We start from the raw sequence: 27,303 nt of genomic DNA, 5'->3' as shown, positions 1-27,303 counted from the left end.
AGAGGCTGGCAGAGGGTTTGGGGTGATGACAGAGAGTGCTGCCTGAAGGGTTGGTATGTCTGCAGAGGTGTTGTGCCTGCAGGCACTGGGGTGCCTATGGAGAGATGGGGTGCCAGCAGAGAGGTGGGTGCTGGTGACGGTGTGCTGGGGGAAGCGCCTGTTTTGGCAGTCCAGCCTTGCTCTCCACCAAGCCCCTACCTGCCCTGGGATGCTGCATCAAGAGGTGCTGAAGCATCCTTGGCCCCAGCTCTTCCCCAGCCAAGAGAGACCAGGGCTGATGGAGCTCTGTTTCCCACACCAGACCAGCTGCTGGATACAGCTTGGCTCGGCACTGGTGGCAGGCAGGGAACCTCTGTAAAGCTGAATGCTGGTAAACACCACACTGCAGCATCTGCTCAGCCAGGCATGGATCCGCTGAGCCCAGCACGGGGTCAGGCTCGGCAGAAGGAGCCACTGGGAATGCTGGATAAATAGCAGTGGGCAAGGAACATTGCTTCTCAAAGGTCACCATTTCCTCTGAATTGCTGTGAATTCGCCCACTTCGGTCCGTCCTCTCCTCCACAGCAGCGTCCTCTGCCCCAGCCCTGTCCCAGCAGCTCCTGCTAACCCCAGCCCCAGTGCTGGGGGGTGAAGCAGGTCCCCATCAAGTCAAGCTCTTCCCAGCCTTATCATCTGACCGGGCAGAAAATCCCCAAGGCTGGACCATCAAAGGGAGCAGGCAGCTCTCAGCCTCCTGCCCTTTCCTGCTCCACTAAATCACTCTAGAGTCCTCCCAAATGCTTATTCTTTGAGAAAGCAATAAAAGAAGAGGAAACTTCAGAAGACAAACTCCCACCAGCCTGCCTTTGATTACATTTGATATTGTTTTATTCCTTAATGCTTTCCCACTGCAGGCTGGCTGAGGAGGGAGGGAGGGCGGGAGAGCAGGAGGAAACAGTGCTTGAAAGGGGTAAAAATACAAATTTTCCCATTAATATCTGTATCTGGAGGGGTCTGTGTGCTGAGAGGGGCTCAGTCAGGCTCTGAGGGTGACAGTGCCTTTGAGGACAGGTATCGGGGTCCCCCAGCTCCCCAGGCTGTGGACTCGGGGATGAGCAGGAGCATCCCTGTGTCTGCAAAGGTGACCAAGCTCAGGGCAGCTGCAGAGCACCGTACTGGTGGGTGATGGATGCTGGTCCCCACCTCCCAGCCCCTCGATGGCTGGGGCAGAGGAGCAGCAGGGACAGGCAGGCGAGAATGACATGACAAGCTCCATCTGCCACACAGCTGGGTGGCACCGTTGCCGCCAACACTGTGATGCCAGTGGGAAAGGCTTGGGGGGGCTTTTCCGCGTGCTCTGCCCTCACAGAACCAGACCTGAGTTCCCAGTTTGCATGACAGGAAAAAATTCTCCCGTCTTTGCGTGAAGCACCAAGAACCAGATGGTCCCAGGGTGTCCCGTGTCCCCCGGGGGCTGGGCGGGGGTGACAGCTGTGACACCAGCGGGGATGGGGCAGCAGACACTGGTGGGATGGAGGTGAAAGAGAAGGGAGTGCTGAGCGATGGCAGAGGCTGAGCATACTCTGCTGCTGCTGGAACAGCTTCCACCCCGCTCGGAGCGCGGCCACGGCCTGGCCTCTGCCGTTCACACCGGGAATGGCAGCACAGCAGGATCCAGCTGCAGCACCCGGCGCTGGCACAGCCTGCCAGGGGCTCTGCTGGCTCCTAGCGGGCCTGGGGGATGGTGGCAGCGGGGACGGGCATTTCGTACCCTGAGGGAGGTAAGACAGGATGAGAGTGGGACACGACGGGGCCAAAACGGTGGCGAGGGCTGGGGCAAGATGCGTCCTCTCCACGCAGGTCTTTTCCCCCAGGTTGTGTCCTGAGAGACCAGGGGATGAGGGGATGTGGGGACACAAACCAAACCCATCTGTCTGTGTGTGGGAGCAACTGGGGGGATTTCACACCTGGATGTGGGACTCGTAAAGAGCCAACAATGGGGAAAAATCCTGGAGAACCTGGACATTCTAGGAAGCAGTTGGAAAAACAAGGAAACTTTGGACTGCAGCCTTGGGATGGCAGTGTGGGGTTTTCACAACACCAGAACTCCGAGGTTGTGAAAATGAGGATCTTTTGTCCCCTTGTGTCACTGGAGCTGATGCCAGGCTCCTGGAGCCCCTCCACAGGCAGGGGCCCCCATCCCATAACACTGTTCACCTTTGTCCCCCAGCTGGGGCTGGAGGTACCTGGTGAGAGGGAAGGTCAGACTCATGGGATGCAGGGCTCCTTTTCCCCAGGGAGCAGGGAGCAGCCTCCTGGCTCTGCCAGCTCTCCCAAAGCAGGACAACTGGGCTGTCACATGTCACAGCCCCACTGGCATCCAGGTTTGTGTACCAGCATCTTTGGCAGGAAAAACTGCAGCAGCCATGGGAGCAAATGCCTTCCTTCAACATCCCTGAATTATCACAGAATCATGGAATGGTTTGGATTGGAAGGGACTGTAAGGCTCTGGTGCTACAGGATACCAAGGCTGAGGGGAGCAGGGCAGAGCTGGCCCCTGAAAATCCTCTTTAAAATCCCCTGAAACCTTCTCAGCTGTGGTTTCTGGTGAAACCTGATGTTGCTCAGATCTCCTGCAATGTGCCCCCATACCCAAGGATAGGACCTGCCCTGGCAGCAGCCCCCTGCCTTGAGCCTTGGGTGGGCAGTGAGCAGCAGGACCTTGCCTGGCCCCAGGCTGCTGGGGACGGATCCCACCCTGGGGGGTTTCATGGCATAAGGAGGAGAAAACTCTCTTGCTGAGATGTCCCAGCCCTGGGCCTGGCACATCGCTACGGGGGCTCCCAACATCCTGCACAGGATGGTCTCCCAACGCCAGGGTGCACAGCACTGTGTCCCCTCCCTGCTTTCCTTTGGAGACAGGCCAGCCAGAACATTCCTGGCCAGGCTGTGGGTGGTTTGCTCCACAGAGGGAAGGGCTCTGCTGAGCATCTCCCCAGCAGTGACGCAACACCCTGTCATTGCTCCCTTGGGTTTTTTTCAGCCATTTCTTTTGCTTCCTTATTGCCCAATGCTTGGTAGGGCTGGCACAGGTGGCAGACACCCTCCTCTCTTTCCCTCTGGAAAGACACATCCATGGAAAGACACATCCCGCAGGACACCAGCCTTGGAGCAGGATGCAGGCAGGGCCACGGCAGTGATGGTTTTTTGTCAGTCTTTGTTTGTCTCACCCAAAGGTTGTTCTGTCCCTTCCCAAACACAGGGAGAAGTCCATGCCTGGCACCTTGGCACAGGTCCCCACTTGCCACCGCCACCTCACCCTTCCCTCACCCCTGAGTCACAGATGGGGAGCACTCACCCACCCCGTGGCACAGCCCATGTTGGGGTGCCCATGCCCAGACACCCATCCTGGCACCTGCCGGGCTCTCCCTTTCTCCACCCGCTTCAAATCACAACTTCAAAGGAACTGGCAGGAACCAAAAGCTTTCCCCACCCTTTTTTCTGCCAGGAACCGGGAGCAGATTTGCTGAGCCATGGAAGTGGAAGGTGAAGTGGTGCTGGGAGCACAAGCTCAATGCCCTACTAGGCATCAGAGATTCCAAGCTGGACCTGAGGACACTTTTAGCACAGTGGGTTTGCGGGTCAGAGAAATATAAAGGAAAATTGCAATTTTTGATAGCGAGGCATAAAATTCCTGGTCGTGGTTGTAAACTCAGTCAGTGCTCACCTGAGACCTGCTGCAACTTGTGAATCAAGAGTTTATTGTGTGGCAAAATCCAGGGCATATTGTCCTGTATAGAGGCCTCAGCAATACCTTGGAACTGCAAAGGCCTCTCCTCAGCCTCCCCCCTGCATCCTGCCGGCACCCAACCTCCTGGCACCCAACCTCCTCCCGGGATGGGAGGAAGCTGAATGTGAGACTGTTGTGGGAGGCTGAATGTGAGGCTGTTGTGGAAGAGTGACCCAGCGCCGATGGTGGTGGAGCAGTGGCAGCCTCTGGGGGGCTCAGCTCTGCCAGCCCCTGGATGAGTCACTGTAAAAGCCGACACAACTGGCCCTGTGGCCGCTGCCCACTGCCCCAGCCCCGCCTGCGTCACCAGCACCTGGCCTGACCACCAGGATGTGCCTGGGCCTGCGGAGCCCTCGGGGCTGTGCCAGCCTGCACCGTGCCCGCCACGCTGCCCAGCACCCCGAGGTGCCCAGTGCTTGGAACTGGGGCCAGGGGGCCGTGCCTGTGGGTCCGAATGGTGACCAATCCTAAGAGTGACCAGTCCTAATGGTGACCAGTCCTAACACTGACTGGTTCTAATGGTTACTGGTTCTAATGGTAACCAGTCCTAATACTGACCAGTCCTAAGAGTGATGGGTCCTAATGGTGACCAGTCCTAATGGTGACTGATCCTATTACTGACTGGTCTTAATACTGAATGGTCCTGATATTGACCAGTCTTGATGTTGACTGGTCCTAATAGTGGCCGGTCCTGATGGTGACCAGCCCTAATACTGACCGGTTCTGATTGTGACTGGTCCTAAAGGTAACCCGTCCTAATGGTGACCAGCCCTAATACTGACCAATCCTAATACTGACCGGTCCTGATTGTGAGTGGTCCTACTGGTGATCAGTCCTTATAGTGGCCGGTCCTGATAGTGCCCAGTCCCGATAGCGACCGGTCCTAACAGACCCTGATCCTAACAGTGGCCAGTCCTGATAGCGCCCGGTCCCAGCTGCGCCCGGCCCTGGCAGCGCCGGTCCCCCGGTGGCGGTGCCCAGCTCCACGTGCCCGGTTCCGCGGGGCAGGGGCTCGGGGGAGGCGGCAGGGGCTGAGCCCCCCGTGGCGGATCCCGCTGGGATGGGGCCGGTGAGGGGCGGGCGGGACGGAGCGCCCACGGGAGCCCCACGCGTGGGGCCGAGACCCCGCCCCGTGACCCGCCCAGGCCCCGCCCCCGGCCCCGCCCCCAGCCCCGCCCGGCCCAGGTGGAGGCGGCGGCGGGACCGGGGCCGGGATTGGGATTGGGACCGGACTCAGCACCGGCACCGGGCCGAGGTGAGCGGGGTCGAGGAGCGGAGCAGGGCAGGGCGGGGCGGGGCGGGGGGTCCCGGTGCCTCGTTTCGGTTGTTGCCGCTTTGTGACCGCCGCGTCCCGCCAGCTTCCTCCTCCGCCCCGCGCGTCCCGCCCGGCCCGGCGCGGCCCCGGCCCCGGCCCCCGGCAGTGCAGGGTGGGCGCTGCCCCGGCCCCCCGCCGGCCCTTCGCCGCGGCCGGGGGTCCCCCTGCCCGGGCTGCGGCCGTGCCCCGCTCCCTGCCCGCTGCCTCCGGACGGATGGCGGGGGCCGGGCTCTTCCTCCTCCTCTTCATCGCGGGGGGAAGTGGGTGCGTGTCCCGGCGGAGTGACCCAGCCGGAGGGAAAAACCCTGCCCAATCCCCGGCCGAAGCAAGGGAGGAAAGCCCTAACCTACTTTCTGGCGCCGATGGCCCGATAACCAGGCGGGCGTGTGGTTTTGTTTGTGTTTGCTGGTTTTCCCCCTCCCCGGGCGAGCAGCCTCGACGCCGCGGGCGAGGGCAGGTGGGCAGGGGAGGGGGCCGGGTCCCTGCCCCCCGAGCATCCTCCGGTGCCGGCGGGGCTTTGTTGTTGTAGCTGGTTCGAGGTTTGGTTAAAGACTCGCACGTGCTGCCTGGAGTGGTGAGTGCTGCCACCAGCCCTTCGCAGGCAGACAAAACCCTCCCAGAGCAGAAGGACGCGGTTATCCTCCATCCGTAGGTGTATCCCGCCGGGAGCAGAGGGATGCTGTGTGCGGATGTTTTAGCCAGTTGGATTTCTGCTGTTGGCCCTCCAGGTTTGGGACAGAGGGGTGAGGCTGAGCGCTACCCCATCCTGCCCTGCCTTGCTGACAGGCCATCAGGACGGGGCAGAGGCCGTTCTTCCAGGCTTGCCCACAGTCGGATGGAGGTGCCCACCGTGGTCTGGGACTCTGCAGCTCTCACTCAGCTCCCCATGCCCATGTTCCACAGGGGGAAAGGGACCTGAGAGGCTTCATGGCCACTGCTGGGTCCCTGTGGCAAGAGGAAGTGTCCGCCTTCTTCCCCAGTGTGGCGTCATCCTTCTCACCACGGGGAGCTGGGACCTTCTCCTGCCTGCATGTTCCCAATCCCTGCATGGTCACTCCCATCATATCGCTGAGTATGTGGAATAAGTATGTCCACTGTCCTGGACTCTCAGCCTCCAGCCCAGCTGGAGGGTTGGGAAATGCACCCCACCACAGTCCTGTGGATGTCCTGAGCAGGGAAATGCTGCCCACTTGGCTCCCTCCTTCCTGCCCTCTGAAGGAGCATCCTTTGGCTCCTTCCCTTTTCCCAGGTGGGAAATAACCAGCTTGGAATTGTCCCACCTCCAAAACGAACTGAAAGGTTCAGTTGCAGCTGTGTCTGGGGCAAACCAAAGCTGCCTCTGCCTGTGCTGCCCCAGTCACCACTGGCTTCACACGTGGCTCCCCGGGCTCCCAGCTGCTGCGCCCAGGTTCTGCCTCTCCCAGCTCCTTCACAGTTAATGGAGTGATAGACACCTTTTGCTGCTTGCTCATTTGGAGGGCGGCTTCTGCCTGCCCTGCTCCTGTTTGCTGGAAAGCAGGTGACCAGCTACTGCTTCCCCCGGTGGGGGGTTCTCTGGCACCGCTGCAGCTGCACTGGTGCACCTGGAGGTGCTGTAAGTGAGAAAGGGTAAACCACAAAGTGGTGTTTGACACAGAGCCCTGGTTTAAGATGGAGCTGAGCCTGGTGCTGCTCTCAGGGGCATGTGTGAGCGCTCTGCGTGTGTTGCTGGAGCAGGGATGCCAGCAGCAGGAACAATAGATGCCTGTGGATGCTGGGAGAGCAGCTCAGGGGGCTGGGGATGCAAAGCACAGGGGCGTGAATCCAGTGGGGAAGGGGCCGGCTGCATTGTCTCTCTTGGGTGGGCTGCATTCCTTGGGGTGTGCTGTGGGACCTGGGGAAATTGGGCTGTGTTTGGCTGGGCTGGGCTGAAAGACAAGCACGTGGCTGTCCTCTGGGTCTGTGTTTTGTTCCTGGATACTGCTCCTGTTCAAGTCTTGCAGTGAAGCTGAGGGATCCCCCAAGCACATCCTTATTCCTTCCCTTAGGTTGTTCTCGACCTGAAAACAGCCCCTGGGATGAGCCGAGAGTCAGAAGATTGCTTATTGCCAAAGAAAGCAGGGGACAGGTGATGAGAACCAGATGGCTGGGGGGGTTGCAGAGCTGCCCGGGCTGACACAGGGCTCCCGAGGCATTTCCACATTTCCCATGGGCACTGGGAGCCCTGCAGGGACCTGAGGCCAAGGAGTGAGTGTGGGCTTGGTACCGAAGGAGTCAACTGGTGAAGGCTGAAAATTAATTACTTAAATCTCTATGAGCCCTCAAGTGATGGGATCATGAACTCTCCTCCTCTTGAGGAGCTTTTTATCTAATGACTTCTGGTTTCCACTGTCCTACTGGGCTGTGAGTTGACTGGTAATGTGACAAGCCTCCAGTGGGCATGGTCCCTTTTAATTATAAGGATCCAGGAGTTGTGGTCATTTGGGAGCATGTGGTGCTTTGAGTTTTATGGTCATTTCCTGGCCTCTAAGTGAGCATGGAAAACTGTGTGTGTGCTGGCGGGTATGGAATAAACCCTTGGCACTGTTACCCCTTTTTCTCACTTAATCCCCATTTCTTAAGAAAAAAAAAGCAACAAAAAGGCAGTTGTTTGGTGGTTGCTCTCTTGATGAGGCATTTAGGGTGGAGAATGAACTGAGGGAGGGTGCCTTGGGAATGGCCATGTGCTGGGTGTCCCCAAACCAACCCTGCCCTCTGCTTACCCACCACACAGGATCCCTGTGTCCCCCTCATCCTTGGGGACCTGCACCCTGAGGGCTAGTATCATGGGGTGCTGGTCTTGTTAGCTGAGCGTGGGGCAGGGGCAACCCCCAAATAACTGCTCTGGGAGGGCAGGGGAGCAGCCTGCACCATTTATGGAAATCAAGTATTTATGGAATTTCCATGTGAGGGCTTCCCCCTCCACCCTTGTCCTCCAGGAACTGAAATCTGGGGGAGCTGTGTGGACTTTGATGGAGAAGGGACCAGCTACGTGCCTGTGGTGCAGCAGGGGGGTGGGAAGGCAGGGGAGTCTTACTGTGTTGTGGCGCCTCAGTTTCCCCACTTCTGAAATGCCACAAATGAGTCATAAAGCACAAAGGTGTCCTGTGAAACCACTGCTTGTCACCTCTGGGGGGGGGGGTTGTGCAGCCACCAGAGCAGGGTTGATGCTGTGGCCATACCCCAAGAGGGGAGAGCGCGGGTGCAAACCGACTCACTCGATGTGGTGCTGGAGGCTGCAGTGGGACATGGGCAGGGAGGGAGCAGGGCAGTGCCCAGGGATGCTCCTTGGCCTTTCCCAGGCTGCTACCATTGGATGGGAGGAAGAAATCCACCAGTGTGGAGGGCACATGGTCTCTGTGCTGCATGTCCAGCCCTGCAGAGACCCGCTCGGATGGGTGGTGTGTGGTCACTCCTCAGTGGGATGCTCACACACCCAGCCATCCCACAGGACCATCCCTCCCATCCACAGCCTCCTTTTTGGGCTCCTGCAGCTCCCAGGACAATGGGGGCCCTCCTTCTAGCAGTCTCTGTCAGCTTGTGTTTCATTTCTTTATTGCTTAAGAATAATAATTCCTGATGTATTCCTCTGGTCTCATGGACCCGTTCAGGGTACGGGAGATGTGGCCGGTGCCCCTGAGATGCCCAGTGTGCCAGTGTGCCCCCTCCCATGCCATGGGGATGGCTTCACTCCCTGAGTGTCATGCTGCAGCTTGTGCTGAGGGTTTGACAGAGTTATCCCTGTAATTTGCCGGCCTACAGGAACGCCGGGGCAGGGCTGGGAGTGACCTCCCGCTACGTGTGAGCCCGAAGGCTGCACGGCGTGCTCACCGGGTGAATCCCTGACACTCAGCGTTGGTGTGTCCTGCCCGTCCCTCAGCTCCTCCATGGCATAAGCAGGGAAGTCTTGCTGGGGCCAACACTGTGCCGCTGGCATAAGGTTTTTCCAAAGGTGATGCCATAACCAGGGTGAAGTGAGCTCATGCACTCGGTGGCACCCAGTCCAAGTGCTCCTGGGGAGGACACGGAGGTGGCTCCTTAAAAATCAGCGTTTCCAGCCCCTGCACTGAAACTGTGCGGCTTCCTTGTGGGTGTACCATCCCAGGGATGGGATGGGATGGCAGGCAGGAAGAGCATGAGGATGGTGGGGGAGACCCCATCACCAGCTCTTGGCAGCCGAGAAGCTGCAAAGTGCGTTGCTGGCACAGGTCCATGGTGATGCTGCAGTGGGGAGAGCATCACATTCCATGGGTACTGGTGAGTGTAGGATTCCCCGTGCCAGGCTTGCACCGTGTGGGATGGGGATGAGCTGTTCCCAGCTGGGCTCTCCATTGCAGGGTGGAGACCTGGGTGCTTCTGGCCTGGTGGTAATCAGGAGTGAAAGGAAGGAAGCTGAGGAGTGACCCACCCACGTTCGGCTGCTGGTGGTTGGGAGGAGGGAGTGATGGGCGGGAGGGGTTGTCGGCGAAGGGGGGGGGGCAAGGGAACTGCTGGCCCTGGAAGGGGAACGAAGGAAGCTGCAGGTGTCCACCCAGGGCTCCCCCTTTGCATGGGGGCAGACAGGGCGAGCAGCGCATTGTACGAGCCTTGAAATGGCTGTGTTGAGATAAGGAGTCTGTTCCCAGAGATAGGGAGCTGCAGCCAAGGGGGCTCCTCCTGCCGCCAGCCCAGGGATCATCTTGTCCCTGGGACGAGCTGAATTCCTGTGCAGGGCTAAGCACCACCTCCCACTGCTGCATCCCACATGGCATGGGGATGCTCAGAGCTCGCAGCGAGGGGACACTGCAAGTAAGGGGCGTTTTTGTCAGTCCAGTGCTGCTCTGTGTGGCTCAGTGTGCTCCAAGATAGGAGTGGGGGACTGGGGAAGTCTGCAAGCCCAGGCTGAGCCCTGGCACCAAGAGCTGCTGACAAAACTAGTGTTTTGCAGTGGAACCAGAGGGAGAAACGTCCCCCCCCATCCCCATTGTCCTTTCACACCAAGAATTTTGCTTTAAGAAGGGAAGTGAAAATGAACTCAGTAATGACCTGCAGTGTGGGGGTGGCAGGCAGAGGCCTGTAGGCACCCCTTCCCCTGGGTAAATACCAACCTGTGACCCCTCAACCCCTTCCTTGAGGCCTGCAGCCAGGCCTCAAGCACTTGCACCATCACGTCTGCGCACTCTGTGCTTAAGCCAAGCTAATGAGGAATCAGAGTAGTTCTGAGTAATTAATCAGTTCTTAGATAAAACCAAGTTAAATCAATCCTGGTAGTGTTGATCTGTGCAGATCCTGGAAAAGAGCTTTCCTTGGGTCTGGAGGGTGCTGTGCCCCTGCCCACAGTGCTGCTGAGGAGCAGCCGACCCCTCTGCACGTTCCCTGGTGGAGCCACCGCGCTTCCCTCGCTGCTGGTGGAGACTTTCGCCCTTTGCTCTTCCCGAAGCCGTTGGGGTGACTCAAAGCCTCCACGTGCTCGTTCCTCACTTGGCTTGGGCTCCTGCCTGAAGAAAGGACCAGCAGGCTGAGGGTCCCCCTGCGCAGCCAAGGCCCCTCCAGCAGCATCCCCTCCAGCAGCCCCTTCCAGCAGTCTGCACCGCGGGAAGCAGAGGGTGGGTTTGTGCAGGGCTGCCTGTTTTGGGTTGTTCTGCTGTGAGGGTGTGTGGTCACCCTGGGAATGGGAGTGGGGAGGTGTGGGGTGGGTGGCCAGTGGCACAGAGGGACCCCAGCTCACCAGGGCTGTGGGCTGGGAAGCCTTTGGGTGCCGGCACTCGCTCTGCTGGGGTGGGTGGGGGTCGTTGCACTGGTAAAAATTAACGAGGGTGGGACATGGGCTGTGGCCAGGACGTGGGAAATCCTCCACATGGCTCTTTCCAGACTTCACAGGCAAATCCTTCCCTCTCCATGCCAGTACGATGGCGTCACCCGGGTCTGCCAGAGAGTCCGGGACCGCGCTCCCAGCACTCCAGCACTCCCAGCACTCCAGCCCTCCCGGCAGGGCAGCCCGGGGGATGGCTGCCGTGTGCAATGGTGAGAGCAGCTGAGCTGCCCCCGGCCCCCGCTCCCCAGCCCGCGGGCAAGGCTCTGCCCTTATCAGCGGGTCCAGCACAGCCCCCCCGCTGCCACGCTCTATCTCCCCGGCGCTTTCCTTCCTCCCGGGGCGTGCCGTGCTCCCAGCCCGCCCGGGCTCAGCAAACCTGCTGCCGTTGCCCAATGTCCTGCCCGACGCAGAATAATGGGAGAGGATGTTCTAATGGCAGCGTGGGCGAGGTGTGTGCTGGCTGCCTGCACACCTCAGGGACTGGAAGGGATCCCAGCACCCACTGGGCACCTGTACTCCCCATCTTCCCACCCCAGCCATCACAGAGATGGGGACTTAAGCCCCTGTGGGTGTCCATGCTGACCATGTGGCTCAGGGATGAGGGAGAAGGCAGCTTAAAATACCCCTGAAGCACAGAGGGCCTCTCTGGAGACTCAGAGTGAAACCCTGCGTGTTTTGCTGACTGAGTCCATTGCTACAGGGCTGGAACACGTGGGGAGAAGATGGAATATTTTTCCTTTTTACTTCCCCCAGTAATATTTTTTCATTTCAAGAGCTGTTTGTGCTGGGCTGCTTCTCTCCAGATCTGAAACTTGAGACTGGAAAATGGTCTAAAGCTCTTCAAAAGGGAGCAGGATGGGGGAAGGTTCTGGGCAGCCCCTACTCGGGTGTGAGTCCACTGGGGCTCAATGCTCAGAGCAATTACACCAATCGAGTTTCCTATCCAGAGCTCTTAATAACTGTAGGAGCACCTTTTAACGCAGCTCCAGCCTTGAGAGAGGTCTTTAACGTGCTTGTGAATCATTTATGGGCAGCAGCAGCAGCTCTGCCTGATGGACTCTTGGGTGTGAGTGGCAGTGCAGGTTGTGGGGGCGTTTGGGGGCTCTGTGGTATTGCTGACCCCTTTCTCACTCCCCTGTGGAGATGGAGAGGGAAGAGCAAGGGCTCCTCATGCTCTGAGTGATGGGTGTGATGGGTGCTTGTGGGGGTCCCACTCCTGTCCTGCACCCTTGGGTGGCTCAGAGCTGCTTTCTCCTCGAGCTTAATTGCACCAGCCTGATGCACTGTTATTCCAGCACCGGTAATCTTGCTTCCCCCCACACCAACAGGCTCAGGGAGAGAGACCCTAATCCTTCTCCAAGCATCTATGAACCCTGTGCTGCATACACCCCCCTCTGACCAGGGCTGCTCTGCAGAGTTGTCTCCAGTGTCTCATACAACATTTGTGCTTGAATGTCCCAGTTCTGCTCACCTGGCCTTGCTCATGGTCCCTTTGTGTTGCTCAGACCATCCCATCGTGTCCTGTGGTGACGCCTTGTACGAGCCACATCATGTTTTCCATCACTTTCTTCCTTGGGTGTGCTTCCTTGGGTCAGCATTTGCTGTGATTCACCCCGGGGCTGGGAGCCAGTCCTGGTCACCTTCCTTGTGCCTTGCCTGGTTGAAGACTAAAACCTCATCCCAGTTGCTCCCCAGTGACCCCAACACACCTGCCCTCTTGAGAGGGCATGGGGGCTTCACCCCCTGCTGCTGCTGGAGCACGGGCTCTGTGCATCGTGGCTGGATGTCAGGCTTTGGTGAGCTTCAGTGGGCAAGAGCTCTGGGAGGGAAGGTGGTGATGGTGGGGGATTTCTTCTTATTGACCAGACTAGGTGACCCCCCTCCACCCCCTGCCCATTTATCACTTCCCACGGGTAATGGCAGCATCCCCAGGGCACGGATATCTTTTCCAGCCTGAAGTGACATCGTGCTGCCCCAGGACCCTTCTTCTAGCCCAAAGCACAGCTCCTACCAAGCTCAGGACATGTTGGTGGGTGCTGAGTCCCATGTCTGTCACCCCCCACTGCTGTCACCCGCCTTGTCCCTGCGTTAGGGTGTTTGCTCAGCCATCCCCCCGTGTCAGCTCAGCACGTCGCCTCTCACTTCCCTTTTCTGTCCCCAGGACAGAGCCACCACATCCACCCCGAGCACCCAGGGACTGGAGTGAGGCTCCCTGGGGACCCACAGCCGGGCTGTGCCCTTCAGTGGCACTGCTGCTGCCAGGTCTGCCAGGCAGGAAGCCGTGTTCCTGGTGGCATAGCCCTCCATCCTGGGGCTGGGAGGGTGACGGGCCCAGGACCATAGGGATCCAGACAGCCAAGCTTATGGCAGGCTGGCTCTGGATGGAGGCGCTGGCTGGCCTGTTCTCCTGCTGAGCATGCCAGCTCTGGAGGGTTGGGTGCCAGCACCAAACACGTGGGGAGCTGGAAAACACCTGCCCACCACCATCCCCGAGGGATTTCTCTGCCTGGCACAGGGTGAGACTTCTTGTGGCTCAGAGCCTGTGCTTGGGGGGGGTGGCTGCTGCCCGCAGCTCATGTGGAAAAGGAGACTTGAGCCCTCGTGGGCTGCTGCCCTCCTCCCCCCTCTTGCCCAGTGCCAAATGTTGCCCTAATGCCCCGAGCCGTGAAAGCCGCTCCGGCCGTGCCGCGTGACCGGACGGCAGGTGCCCGCCGGGCTGTGCCAGCTCCCCCGGGAGCTGCGTCACCTCGGGGCAGGCCAGGACTGCCCCTGCACCCCCCCTGCCTGGGGAGCTGCTGGGGAGCGAGACCAGGATTTTCAACGTGCTACAAACCTGCTCTGCTGGGAAGCCCGGCCAAGGGCTGTCTGGGGTGTGATGGGGGCAATTGGGGGTGGGGTTTTGGGGTAGGGGTGTAAGAGTGGGGCTGTGTAAGAATCTGGCTCTGGTTTCGGTGCTTCTGGCTCTGCTGGCTCTCACCACTGAGAGCCATTCCTGGAGCTGGAGGAGGATAAGGGTGTCCCAAGGATTGCTCTGACGGCAGCATGTTCCCATTCCCAGCTCTCCGGAGCAGCTGGCATCCCAGACTCATTGCTGGCTGCCCTGGGAGGAAAACAAACAGTGTCTCCAGCTCACCAGCAGGACGGAAAGTTTTCTTTGCTGGGGCTGGCGTTCTCCCAGTTCAGCAGCTATGAAACAGTGAGCACGGCACTTGTGTTTCATGCCCGCTCTTCCTGGGTGTCTTGCTTCCCAAGAGCTTTGCGTGGCAGCAGCAGGGGAAAGCTCCCTGCCTGCCCAGTGCTGTTCCCTACCACAGAGCATTGCTGTAAATGGGGGCTTTTCATCTTCCTGCCACTCTGTGCCAGAGGCTGATCCGTGTCCGTGGTGTCCAGCCACCTGCAGCCCTGTCCCCAGGGTCCAGGGAGCACTGAGCTCAGCTCTCCCTCTCCCAGGATGCTCCTGCAGCCCTCTCCTGCTTTCCCATGCATGGCTTTTCATCGCAGCCTCTCTCCCCACAGGCGAGGGGGGAGGAATTCAGCCGTGTCCCGGGGCTCCCGTGCGTGAAGGGCGAAGGAAGAGCAAGGCTGCCGTGGGCGTTTGCCATCAAGACACTGCACAGGATCCCTCTTATGAGGTAAGGAAACCCTGGCGGGAACCAGCCCTGGCTGAGTCCCCAGGGGAAATTTGGGAGTTGGTTGCTCCCAGCTTTGGTGCTGGAGAAGGAGCCCAGCACCCTTTTTTAACGCAGGGACAACAGGCCACCACCTGGCCCAGGAGGGCAGCAATTCCCAGTGGTGCCGCCAGCTCCAGGCTTCTCCATCCCCAGGGAGCTGGTTCTGGACTTCCACATCCCTATGGACCTGATCCCATGGGCACCCCACATTCCTAAAGCCAGGCTTTGCTTGTGGTGGAGTTTAAAGGGGAGGGTTGTGTTCAGGAGTCCAAGTGCTGGGGGAGCTGCAAACGTGTCCCTGTGCCTGACTCTTGCTTTGGGAATGGGCTGCCAATGGGATCCAGTTGCAGAGGGGGCTGGTGGGATCCCAGTCACTCAGCTGGTTGCTCAAGCGACATTTCCTAAGGAGAGTGGAGCCATAGGAGGCTGATTGTTGGGATCCTGTGCAGGTAGAGGAGCCAGGTTTGTGGATTGAGCTGGCATTTGGCAGCCAGTGGCACTGGGCAAGCACAGCAGGTGACACCATCCCCATGGCCATGGCTGTCCCATGGGGACAAGGGATGCTTCTGAGACCTGTGTGAGTCCCCTGTGCACTGGCACATGATCGGGGGGACAGGAAGAGGTCAAAGGGGGCTGTGCCTCCCTTTGATTACCCCCATAGCCCCTAATAGGATCTGGGACTCGCTCTCTTGTGCTTGAATGGAATTACTTTTCCTGCAAAGTCCTGCCTGATAGAGCCAACTGCAGGGACCCTTGGGAGGGGATTGCTTGAGGAATTAACCACCTCTTGACTGTTAAGCTTCCCCCTCCTTGCACGTGGTGCCAGGGAGGATTCAGTCTCCCAGCCTGGCATGTGTGTGCACATGCCAGAGGGGAATGTCCTGCATCTCCCCTCCCATGGGGCACCCAAACACGTGGTGGGTCCATGTGGGAGCTGTGGTGCGTCTGGGGATGTGGATTGAGTATTTTCAGGCGTTGTCTGTCCCCTGGGTTTTGGGGATGCAGCAGCTGGACTGACGGTGGCAAGGTCTCACCAGCACAGCCAGTGGCACAGGGGGCTGAGTCTGGTGACATCCCACTGGTGAGGCTCCAACTCCCACTGGGACCCAGCTTTTACCCCCACATGAGCTCCTGGGGAGGTATTTCTTCCCCTCTCACTGCCTCCCTGCACCCTCCCAGCCTGCCGACCGCCGCCGGCCCGAGATGTCAGCCGGTGACAAGAACGGGGGCAGCCGCTCCAGCAGCAGCCGCCTGCAGAGCAAGAAGCCCCCCAACCTCTCCATTGTCATCCCGCCCCGGGAGGCGGAGGAGGATGGTGCCCCCAGGGAGGTGAGTGATGGAGCTGCATCTGTCCCATGCTGAGTTTGAGAGGCTGCTGTCCCTGCGGGACCCCCCCGTGCCCCCCTGTCCCTAACACCCTGCTCTGCCTTCCAGCCCTCCAAGGTCCCCATCTACCGAAAGAGCAAGAGCCTGCAGGAGCCCCGCCTGGAACGCCAGCACGGATTCCGCCGGCAGACTTCCCTGTCCCAGAGCATCCGCAAGTGAGGGCAGGGTGGGCTCCAGCAGTGGCTGGGTCACTTGGAGGGGCCCCTGTCAGGTTGTTGTGGGTACCAGCAGAGGGCTTGGGATGGGAATAGAGAGTCGTGTCTCAGAAGGGAATGTGAGAAGGACTTCCCCCCACTTCCCTTCATCTCCCTGCCAGGTCAAAACTGCCCTGCTTCAGGCTGGGCTGAGACACCCCAACCCAGACCACCTGCTAGAGGGGATGCCCGGGTGGAATGGTGGTGTTGGAGTGAGGGGACCAACTGTGTGACAGGTGTGCCCACCTTGTGTCCAGGGGCACAGCGGAATGGTTTGGTGTCAGCAGCGACTGGGAGGGGAAGCGCCAGCAGTGGCAACGCAAGAGCCTGCTGCACTGCAGCATGAGGTATGGCAAGCTGAAGCCTGCCTATCGCGACATGGAGCTGCCCAGCCAGGAGGTGCCCTCCTTCCAAGGCACTGAGTCGCCCAAGCCTGCCAAGATGCCCAAGGTAGAGCTCGGGAGAGGGGGGTCCTGCTCCCAAGCCTTGCTCTCCCAGCATTGACACCTCTTCCCTCCTGCAGATCGTGGACCCTCTGGCCAGGGGCCGTCCCTTCCGCCACCCTGACGAGACCGACCGTCCCCACACGCCCCACCACGTCCTGCCCCCGCTCACCCCCGGCGTTGTCTCCTTGGCATCCTTCAACAGCATCCGCTCCGGCCACGCCCGCCTGCCCCGCAGGAAGAGGGAGTCTGTCGCCCACATGAGCTTCAAGGCGGCCGCAGCCCTTCTCCGCGTGAGTTTTGGGAGCCTGGGGGGGGCATCATCTTCTTCCTGAGCCAGGTTTCAGCTCTGTCCCTTGCCCATCACCTTTGCTTCCTGGCTGTTGGCTTTACGTGGACACCGCTGTCTCTCCAGGGTGGGTTTGAGAGGCGAGATTGGTGGTTTTTAACCTGAGCTCCACTTAAAAAGGGTTTAGGCGAAAATTGGACAATCTTAGAAAAAAGCAGCTTCTGCGTTCCACTGCTGAGGAGCCAGGAAGCTTCTCCAGCAACCTTCTTGCTCCTGATGAGCCCTGGGCAAGCCTTGGGACGGGTTTGGGGGACTGAGACAAGACAGATTCAGAGGTCACTTGTCATGCTGACTAACATGGCCATGGCCCAATGCTGGCTCTGACAAGCGAAAGGCAGCACGTGCTGCCAGCTCCTGCTGCCAGCCCTTCCCACACAGGGGAATATGGTGGCTGACTGGGATTTAATCCTTGCCCCTTGGCTTTGGGGAGGGAAGCTACGAGAAACCCTTGGTGCTGCGAAACCTGAGGGCCTTCTGGCTTCTTACCCTCATTTGCTTCCCCTGCCAAAGGGACGCTCTGTCCTGGAGCCACTGGCTCCCAAGCGGAGGAGCAACAAGAGGAGCTTTGTGTACCCCAGCTTCATGGATGAGGACATGGTGGATGCTGCTGATACCCTGGACTCGTCCTTCTTCAGTAAGGCAAGCGACATTCCATGCCGGCCACTGGGGTGGGGGGCTGTCCCAGTGCCCCTGAACAGGGGCTGGATGTGGAGCAGGGCTCTCACAAGGACCCCTGTGTCAATGCTTCACTCTGCCCCACGAGCAGGGGCATCGGTGGCTGCTGTGCCCCAGTCTTGGCGATGCTCCTTGGGGGTGCCAGGGAGTGCTGTCACCATCACAGGAACATTTCACGCCCTGTGATGTGCAGTTAATGAGATGTCAGTGGGGATCACCCCCTCCCCCTGACCTGGGGTATGTTCAGTCAGGGGGAGGCTTCTGACCCATGGCACACATCCAAGAACACATATCCCTTCTCCTTCCAGATGGACATGCACGACGAGACGTACTCCATGCCCGATGATGTCTTCGAGTCACCACCTCTATCAGCCACGTACTTACGCATGCACCATGTGGGGGAGGATGCCAGGGTGTCCCCCGAGGTGGAGCAGCCCACCTCGTGAGTACCAGCTCTCAGCAGGCGCTGCCCTGCTGCAGGCAGGCCAATGTCCCCAGCCATCCCTGCCACAGGGCACCGGGCACTTCAGTGTGCTCCTAGGAGGGTGAAGCCAGGAGGTGCTCCCAGCCGTTATCCCAGGGTATCCCTGCGGCCACGGGGTATTTCTCAGCTGGTCCCTTTTGGCAGCTGTGGTGGGTTTCTCCTCTCTCCGCAGGCGGGAGGGTGCCCGGCTCGCCTCGGTGTCCGGCGGCGCGGGCGCGGCCCCCCGGCGGGGCAGGCGCATCGCCTCCAAGGTGAAACACTTTGCCTTCGACCGCAAGAAACGCTACTACGGGCTGGGGGTGGTGGGCAAGTGGCTGAACAGGACGTACCGCCGCAGCCTGAGCAGCATGGTGCAGTCACAGCTGGAGATCACCGACAGCCACCGGTGAGGGGGACTGAGGGCACGGGGATGGGCGCGGCACACTCTGGCTGTAACCCAGATGTGTGTCCCCCTCAGTGCGTGGGGACCAGGGCTTGGGGGGCTGCAGTGTCGCTTTGCCCAGCCATCCTTGAGCTGCTCAGATGTTGGGTCCTGTCCCCTGCAGGCCGTATTTCACGTACTGGATCACCTTTGTGCACATCCTCATCACCTTGCTGGTCATCGGCACCTACGGCATCGCCCCCATCGGCTTCGCCCAGCACGTGACGACAGACTTGGTAAGTTTAAGAGCCATCTTCCTGGGGGGACTGTGACCACCAGTGTCCCAGGGTGTCATGTTCCCTGCAAGAGGCGGGAGCATCCTGGGGGGCTCCTGCTGTTTGAGAGGCTCCAGGAAATAGCCAGGGCAGGAGGATGAGCAGCAGCATGTTGCAGCAGCATGTGTGGTGGGAGCAGAGCTGTTCTCCCTCCAACCTTGCTGGTGGGACCCAGCAGCCCTTCCCCTTGGATGAAGGAGGTTGCTCAGCCTCTCAGGAGTGGAGGGAGAAGGGGATGCACCCCCATACCTCCTGTTTCCCCACTGGGAGCTGATCCTGGCCTCTCTTGGCAGGTACTGAGGAACAAGGGGGTCTATGAGAGTGTTAAGTACATCCAGCAGGAAAACTTCTGGATTGGGCCCAGCTCGGTAAGGACGTTGCCAGACGTTGCCCCTTGGTTCCAGGCTCTGCCCTCTGCTCCTCTTGCCCTGAGCTGAGGGGATTCTCTGAGGTGCTCCTCTCCCTGGGGGGGAGAGCTTGACCACATCATTCCAGCCTGCTGCTCTGGTCCCTCAGTGCCCCCATCCCTCTGGGACTTGCAACATCACAGTGGGGTGGTCAGAAGAGACCCCATCCCCTTCCCACCTGCCTTCCCCCCATTGGGGTAACAGAGACTTGTCTACTGCCTGTGGAGACCCCCTGTCCTTGCTGAGCTCTCCCCGGGGGCAGCTGGAGGGAAGGGAGGTGTGCAGACAGAGCATCTGCTAGACCGGCATCTCCCTCCCAGATTGACCTGATCCACCTAGGAGCCAAGTTCTCCCCCTGCATCCGGAAGGATCGGCAGGTGGAGCGGCTCATCCAGCGCGAGCGGGACCGGGAGCGCGGCTCCGGCTGCTGCGTCCAGAACGACAACTCGGGCTGCATCCAGACCCTGCCGCAGGACTGTTCGGTGCGTGCCGCTGCCGTGGGCACTGGGAACTGCTGGAGATCCCTGGGGAAAAGGGGGGAAACATCTCTGCCCTGCACAGCACCGGGGCACGGTACATGTGTGGTCAGAGTGTGCATTCCCTGTCACGTCCTCAGTCTCCATCCTTCCCACAGGAGACACTGGCGACGTTCATCAAGTGGCCGGGCAGCAACGCACCGGCCATGGGCTCGGGGGAGAAGAGGACATCAGGAGCTGTGTGTCACCAGGACCCCAGGTAGAAGTGACAGCTGGGTGGAAGTGGCACAATCACCTGGCTGTGTGCAGGACATGGCAGAGGGGCTGCCCAGGGCTGCCTTTCCAGTTTGGATGCCTTGAATCCTCCTGTCCAAGGGGCTCTTACTGTAGGAGAGTGAGAAGGAAGAAGGAATCAGTAGGGAAACTGGAGTGGGGTCTGTCCTAGATGCAGGCAGCAATAGGTGACACTGTTGTGTTGGCTGGTCCCTGTTCTGCTGGGATGGGTGATGCTGGGCAGGGCGTCAGTGGGGGTGAGTGCTGTGGGGTTCACCTGTGGAAGGAGCTGCTGTGGGGTGTTGTAGGACACCCCTTGGTGGGCAGGATCCCTCCCGAGCCAGGGAAAGGGGCAGGTCCCAGGGCTGCGTGTGTGTGTCTGAGGGCATTAGTAGTCTGCAGGGAGGGATATCTTGGGGGAACTCACCTGACTCACCCACCTGCTTCCACCAGGACGTGCGAGGAGCCAGCATCCAACCCACCCCACGTGTGGCCAGATGACATCACCAAGTGGCCGGTAAGAGCCCAGTGCCACCGTGAGCTGGTGACTCCATGGTGGCAGCAGGCAATGAGCAGGCAGGGGGCTGCAGGCAGAGCCTGGGGCTGGACCCTGACCAGGGCTCCTCCCCCTCCTGCTTCTAGATCTGCACCTACGAGACCAAAACCAACCACACAGGCTTTGCCCACCTGGACTGTGAGATCAAGGGCAGGCCCTGCTGCATCGGCACCAAGGGCAGGTGGGTCACAGTGATGGGGGCACCCGGCCTGGCTCCCTCCTCTGCCCTCCTGCCTCTTGTTGTCCCATCAGTGTCCAGAGCTGTGGCAGGGTGGGGAGGGAGATTATGGAGCCTTGTGGGGTGGGAAGCATGGAGCAGCAGGACCGGCTGCTGGGAGCAGAGGGGGATGCTCAGGGGAGCAGGGAGTGTGCCCTGCCCCGAGCGAGCCCCCTGCCTGCCCTCTGCCAGCTGCGAGATCACGACGCGGGAGTACTGCGAGTTCATGCACGGCTACTTCCACGAGGAGGCAACGCTCTGCTCGCAGGTGAGCAGGGCCAGGGAGACACGGCCGTGGATGTGGGATGCGATGCCAGCAGCCATGCTGCTGCCAGAGTATCCTGTCAGGAATGGGACACGGTTGGGATGGGTGTGAGCAGGAGGGATGCAAAGTACAGGGGCTTGCCCCAGCTATTGGTTGGGCTCCTGCTGGTGTGGTGCAGGAGGAAATGTAGGGCTTGAGCCAGCCTCACCTGGGCAGCGATGGTGTCCTTGGGAAAGGCACATCCTGGGCAAGAAAACAGCCCTTCAGCATCTCCTGGGGCACTGGGGATGCTCAGCTGCTCCTTTTCCAGCATCTGGGCAATGCGGGTGCCCCACACCACCCAGGGTCCCCCCACAGCTGGCACACGGCATCACTGGCTGCACATCCCTGTGATCCATCCTTTGCTCCCTGTGGCTCTGGGGTCGGGGCCGAGCCCTCACCACCCCCCAACCCTCTCCCTTTGCAGGTGCACTGCCTGGATGAGGTCTGTGGGCTCCTGCCCTTCCTCAACCCAGAGGTCCCTGACCAGTTCTACCGCCTGTGGCTGTCCCTGTTCCTGCACGCCGGGTGAGCCACAGCCCCCTGCACCCACAGGGGTGGGGGAAATGGGGATGGGAGTGTCCATTGGGATGGTCTGGGACCCCTGGTGGGGTGGGAGAGAAGAGGGAAGGGCACTCCCACACTGTGGTGACATGTGCTATCTGTGGAGGGTGTTTTGTAAGGTGTCTTGTGCCCTGGGGCAGTGGGTAGGAGGGCTGGGCAGGGGTCTCTAACACAGGATCTCTCCCTCAGAATCCTCCACTGCCTGGTGTCGGTGACCTTCCAGATGACAGTGCTGCGGGACCTGGAGAAGCTGGCGGGCTGGCATCGCATCTCCATCATTTTCATCCTCAGTGGCATCACGGGAAATCTGGCCAGTGCCATCTTCCTGCCCTACAGGGCGGAGGTGAGGCCTGGGGGGACTCTGTCCACATCACCTTGAACCCAGCCAGCTCCCTGGGGACTAAAGGACATCCTTCCCCATCCCTGTCCTGGCAGGGATTTGGGGAGAGGGCTGGAGCACAGGGCTCTCATCTGCTGGCAGGTTTTGCTGCAGGGAGGGTGAGAGGCTGGCACTCTGGTTGCAGGGGGAGACGGTGTCTCTGCCCCACGTGTGGTGTTCGCACATGCCGTGTGTGCCACACGTCGCCACGTGTCCCTGTGTGTGCCGGGGCCCTGGGCAGGCAGATGGCTAATCTGCTGCCAGCCAAACCCTCTCAGGCTTTAAATGAGATCACGCCAAGCACCCTAATCCCCCCGGGGGTGCGTCAGGATGGGGCTGGGGGGGTGCTGTGGTCTGGGAGGAGGTGATGCTTCCTGGCTGCTGAGTCACAGAAAATATCAGCTCTGCCAAAACGGCCCTGATGTGCTCCCTTCCTCTCCCTCTCGTGCCGGGGCTCCCACCCCTGAGCCCCACACAGGAGCCTGCACAGGGATGCAGAAGCCAAATGACTTTTGCAAGGGGAGGAGATGATCCCTGGGGACATGGGGATGTGTCTAGGGTGACATGTGCAGGGTCTGCCCATGACTCCCCCTATCCCTGCAGGTGGGCCCTGCCGGGTCCCAGTTCGGCCTCCTGGCCTGCCTCTTCGTGGAGCTCTTCCAGAGCTGGCAAGTGCTGGAGAAACCCTGGAAAGCCTTCCTCAACCTCTCTGGCATCGTCCTCTTCCTCTTCATCTGCGGCCTCTTGCCCTGGATCGACAACATCGCCCACCTCTTCGGCTTCCTCAGTGGCCTCCTGCTCTCCTTCGCCTTCCTGCCCTACATCACCTTCGGCACGATGGACAAGTACCGCAAGAGGGCCATGATCATCGTGTCCCTGCTGGTCTTCGTGGGGCTCTTTGCCTCGCTGGTGGTCTGGCTCTACGCCTACCCGGTGAACTGGCGCTGGGTGGAGTATCTCACCTGCCTGCCCTTCACCAGCAAGTTCTGCGAGAAGTACGAGCTGGAGCAGGTCCTGCACTGACCCTGCCGGCGGGGACAGGGCTGGGAGAGGATGCTTTCCGTGGGGGAGACGGCAGCAGCTGCTCCAGGATGGGGCAGGCCCTGGGCACAGCTTCATCCTCAGGGATGGTGGGTTTGGGGTCCTGCTCAGTGCTGGGGATGCAGCGAGGAACAGGCCTGAGCCAGCCCTGCCTTGCACCCCTTTGGGCTGCCTCCTGGTGCTGAAAAGCCATAACTGGTTTGGGGACCGACTCCTGCATGGGGAAAGGGCCGAAGGATGTGGAATTTTGGTGTATCCACAGCCAGGCTGGACTCCCAGCCCAGGGGTGAAGCTGCCGAGGTCTCCAGCCTGTGTCCCCGCCTGCCTGGGCCCTGTCCCACCTCGGTGCCTCTGGGCGCTGCAGCTCATACTGTGAACACGACCCCCTTTTTGCAGGGGCACTTCCTTTTATCCACAGCTCTTTAGGCCCAGGGTTTCCCCACTTCAGGCTCCCTGGAGTCTCTGTCATTGCTCTGAGATGTTCAGAGCTGAGCTTCAAAGGTATTTTTCAGTCTTGTTCCCCCTGAGGTCCTGAAGGAGGCTTGTGCCTCCCCACCTGACTCCTCACTGGATGGAGAGGCAGGACTTGAGACAGGGGGCCTTATCTTCCCCTTATTTCAGTGAAATTCCCTTTTTGGAAGGGGAGAAGCGGCACAGACCGTGTTTGTAGTGCCATGGTGAAGTAGGCAGGCACAGAGAAAAACACCCTGGGGGGGGTTGTGCGGCTGCTCCTGAAGCCCACAGACCTCTCAAGAAGCTGTTCGTGCTTCCACTTTCTGCCTTGAGTCCCTGCTGTTACTCTTTTCCCTTCTTCAAAGCCTAGAGACCCAGGTAACTCTCCCTTCCTGAAACAGTGCTGGTCAGATGGAGAAGTGCAGGATGGGGCAGTTGCCTTCCCCCTTTCCTGCCTCCAGCCCTGAGCTGCTCTGCCAGCATCTCCTCTGCCTTCCCATCAGCCATGGCACGAAGGCAGGTCCTTCCTGGGGTCCAGGTGACCCCTCTGGGCTGGTTTGGACCCAGGCTGGTGCCAGGATGTCTCCCCTGTTATATGTTGCTTTGGTGCTGGAGGCCTCAGTGCTTTTAAATGGGGGCAGGTGGAAATCCCCCAGTTAGGATGTCCTGGGATGAGTATTGAAGGGCTGGGAGCTTGGCTCCCTTTCCACGACCACTGGCCAGGTGATCCCAGGAGCCTGTGGCACCTGCATCCCTCCCTCCGCCCTGGGGCCAGTTTTCAGCCCTACTCGGTCCCTCCAGTTGCTGCTCCAGCCAAAGACAGACACTTCACCTCATTTGTCTCTTTTTGATACTTTTTCTAAAAGCTGTGGGTTTTCCCCCCCCTTAATAAATTTCTACCTGTATTTAATGGGACGCACAAGGCTTCTTCTCCCTTCTCGGGCCTGGGGATGTGGCACTTTTGGGTGGTTCTGGTTGTTTTGGTGATGGTTGGTGTGGCACGGAGGGAGGATGAGTGGGCACTGCTTGGGGCTTGTGCCCTGGTGTGCTCCTCAAACCCCTCCCTGGGAGGGGACAGGATTTGGAGGGTCTTGAGCAGAAGGAGAAGTCAAACACCCGCATCCATGGACCCTCCTGACCGTGCCCATGGGCAGACCCACCCCTGCCTGTATCTCACCCTTTACTGAATGACCCGAGGCTGGATTTGCCCCTTCTCCCTTGAGGCTGAAGTGCCCCAAAGGATGCTGGATAGCTCCCCTTGGGCCAGCTGGTGCCCCCCCTCCGGCCTCGTGGCGGGGTTTGTCAGAGATTGGACAGGAACACACATGGGCTGTGTAGAAAATCACTGCCACATCTTTATTTGCTGCTTCCCAACAGCCTGAGGTGTTTGCAGAAGGCTTCTCCTGGACCAGTTTGTGGGTCTGGGACAAGGAGGACCGAATGGTTTCGACTGGCTCCCTGGGGAGGCTCCTCAAGATGCAGCTGTTCCAAGAGGTCTGGAAAGATGTCTGGGGGGGTGGGGTGACTGTGAGGACCCTTGCCTGGTCTGGGGGTGTGCTCCAAGGGGTCTGGAAATATGTCTGTGATCAGAGGGGGCAGCTGCCTGGTCTGGGGGCTGCTCAGGAAGAGCTTGGACAGGGCGTGCTCCACTTGTGGTGGTGGGAGGGGGTGCAGGGCTGGGAGCACATGGATATAGGGGCTCTGCTGGGTGTGTCAGCAAACCAGGGCAAAGCCTTTCCATTCCGGGGAGCTCGTGGCCCAGCAGCCCACCCAGGCTCGCCAGCAGAGCCCGGAGAGCTGCTTCCAGCAGGATCAGGCACAGGAATTCCTGTGCCCAGCCCTGCAGGGATGTGATGGGGCCGGGCCGATGTGGCTGGAAGGCAGATGCGGCAGAGGGAGTAGCTGTAGCCAGGGCCAGCCGGGGAAGATGGATGTGGTGGGGATGGAGAGGGATTGCAGCCTCTTATCCCACCCCAGCCTCTCTCCCAAGCCGGGACGGAGCGGAGGGGGCTCAGCAGCCGCTGTTCCTGCGCACGAAGGCGTGTCCCCGCACCGAATGCCGCATCTCGATGAAGGCCAGGTCCCCCACCGTCACCTCGCAGGGACCCAGCGCCTCGAACCCGCACTTCTGGTAGAAGGGCACGAGGAAATCTTCGCACATGAGCAGGGCCCGGCGGGCGAAGGGCAGGCACCGCAGGTACTGCAGGTACCGCCACATCAGGATGGAGCCCTTGCCCTGCTGGCGGAAGGTGCGGTGCACGGCCAGCACGTGGATGTGCACGGCCGTGCCCTGCGCCTTGTGCAGGGTCAGCGCTGCCTGCCGAGGGGGGAGGCACGGGTTAGCGGGACCATCCCGCTTGAGGCTGGTTCCCCACCCCCGTGACCCCAAAGGGAGAAGGGTCCCCGTGCCATCCCGCTTCGCCTCCCTCCCGCCCGTCGTCCTTGGAGGGTTTTTAATTTTAAAAGGAATGTTGAGGGGAATTACTTGGCAGATTTTTTTAACAGCATTGTTCAAGTTAAGAGAAGGTTCATTTTCACCAGAGCAGCCCTGTAGCAGTTAGTTCTGGGAGAAGACTTGGTGAGTAGCCTCGGGATGCCAGGGAGCTTCTCTTGATCCCCAGGCTCTGGCAGTGCCTCTACCAGTGCACAAGGGGGGAAGAACAGGGTCTTACCTGGCTGAGCCTCTCCTGATCCCAGAGGGAGCCAATGATGAATGCCACGAGCCGCCCTTCCTCAAACCAGCCAAGGGACAGCTCCGGGCACAGGTTCAGAAAGTGGCGGATCTCGTCCAGGTGGAGGGGACAGTCCCCAGAGACGGATATAAAGGCTGGAGGGGGACAATGGTGAGCTCAGTGAGGGGGACCAAGGACACCCAGACTCAGAAAACCTCCCAACACCATTGTAGGGGAGGGAAAGCAGGATGTGATGGAGAGACATGGCGTGTGTCCTGCTGTCTGCTAGGTTTAAAGGAATTCTAGGGGACATGGATGGTTTCAGGGAGCAACTCCTCCAGAGGCAGCCTCCACAGCCCAGTGACCAGCTCTCTGCTCTCACTGCTAATTCCAGAGCTAGAGCAGTGAGTGCTGAGTTGAACCCTCCCTCCTGGCACCTCTCCAGCTGCCCTTGGCCTTGGAGAGGAGGGAGAAATGGGCCAGGTGAGTCTGGGTGAGGGAAGCTGGGGTGTCTGGGGTAGAGGGAAGGTTGCAGGGAGTGCATCTCAAAGTGCCCCTATGCAATAGGAGAACACGATATCCTTCCTCCCACTTCCCCTTCTCCTATCCTGCCCTCTGGCTCTTACAGGACTGTTTTGGGAGAGGTGCTCCCCACTCACCTGGTCCTACTGAGCCCGGGGCATCACCTCCTATCATCCCCACCCCAGGCTGAGTTACGGCCGTGGTTCTCCAGCTCATTAACCAAAGCTCCCCCACCTCATTAGGGAGCCCGTGGTGGCCTGGCCACAAGTCACGGCTGTTGTATCCCTCCCACGAGGGACTGGTGAAGGAAAGGGGTGGGTCGTGTCCAGCGGACGGAGCTCCCGCGGGCACCCCGTTACCTTCCCGCTCGATCTCGAACACGCTCACGGCGTCCTCGGGGCTGAGGCAGCGGAACTCGCTGGCTGGCAGCGTGTGCCGGCGCTGGCCCCCGGGCGACCTGCGGGGCGACCTCAGGTGAACGGGCTTCAGGAAAGGCAACGCGCTGAGCGCCGGCATCCTCCTCCTCCTCCTCCTCTTCTTCCTCCTGCTGCTGCCTTGCTTCCCGCTGCTCTGCTCGGGGCAGCCTCTGCCGGCTCCCAGACCCAGCGGCACGGGCGCCCTTTATTCCAGCCAAGCTCCTCCAGC

General features: G+C 60.1%; 2 protein-coding genes across 2 annotated transcripts; one reads left to right on the top strand and one right to left on the bottom strand.

The window, feature by feature from the left end:
- The first annotated feature begins 4,978 nt into the window (after nucleotides 1-4,978).
- Nucleotides 4,979-24,369, top strand: RHBDF2 (rhomboid 5 homolog 2). Its single transcript, XM_027730256.2, has 19 exons — nucleotides 4,979-5,024; nucleotides 14,413-14,528; nucleotides 15,747-15,896; nucleotides 16,002-16,108; nucleotides 16,405-16,597; nucleotides 16,671-16,883; nucleotides 17,450-17,578; nucleotides 17,923-18,056; nucleotides 18,271-18,483; nucleotides 18,644-18,755; nucleotides 19,088-19,162; nucleotides 19,522-19,683; nucleotides 19,836-19,936; nucleotides 20,404-20,467; nucleotides 20,593-20,687; nucleotides 20,916-20,991; nucleotides 21,455-21,555; nucleotides 21,781-21,934; nucleotides 22,574-24,369. The coding sequence occupies exons 3-19, from the start codon at nucleotides 15,771-15,773 to the stop codon at nucleotides 22,991-22,993; spliced, it is 2,475 nt and encodes an 824-aa protein (XP_027586057.1). The 5' UTR covers nucleotides 4,979-5,024; nucleotides 14,413-14,528; nucleotides 15,747-15,770; the 3' UTR covers nucleotides 22,994-24,369.
- A 1,106-nt stretch (nucleotides 24,370-25,475) lies between these two features.
- AANAT (aralkylamine N-acetyltransferase) lies at nucleotides 25,476-27,303 on the bottom strand. Its single transcript, XM_027730199.2, has 3 exons — nucleotides 27,018-27,303; nucleotides 26,137-26,291; nucleotides 25,476-25,781 (listed from the first exon to the last, which is right to left on the bottom strand). Exons 1-3 carry the CDS (start codon nucleotides 27,172-27,174, stop codon nucleotides 25,476-25,478), a joined length of 618 nt encoding a protein of 205 aa, XP_027586000.1. The 5' UTR covers nucleotides 27,175-27,303.

This window comes from Pipra filicauda, unplaced genomic scaffold, assembly GCF_003945595.2.
Source record: "Pipra filicauda isolate LSUMZ 115617 unplaced genomic scaffold, ASM394559v2 scaffold80_size11013439_pilon, whole genome shotgun sequence".
Lineage (NCBI taxonomy): Eukaryota > Metazoa > Chordata > Aves > Passeriformes > Pipridae > Pipra > Pipra filicauda.
The sequence above is the reverse complement of the archived record's forward strand: the minus strand, read 5'-3'. Positions and strand labels throughout refer to the sequence as shown.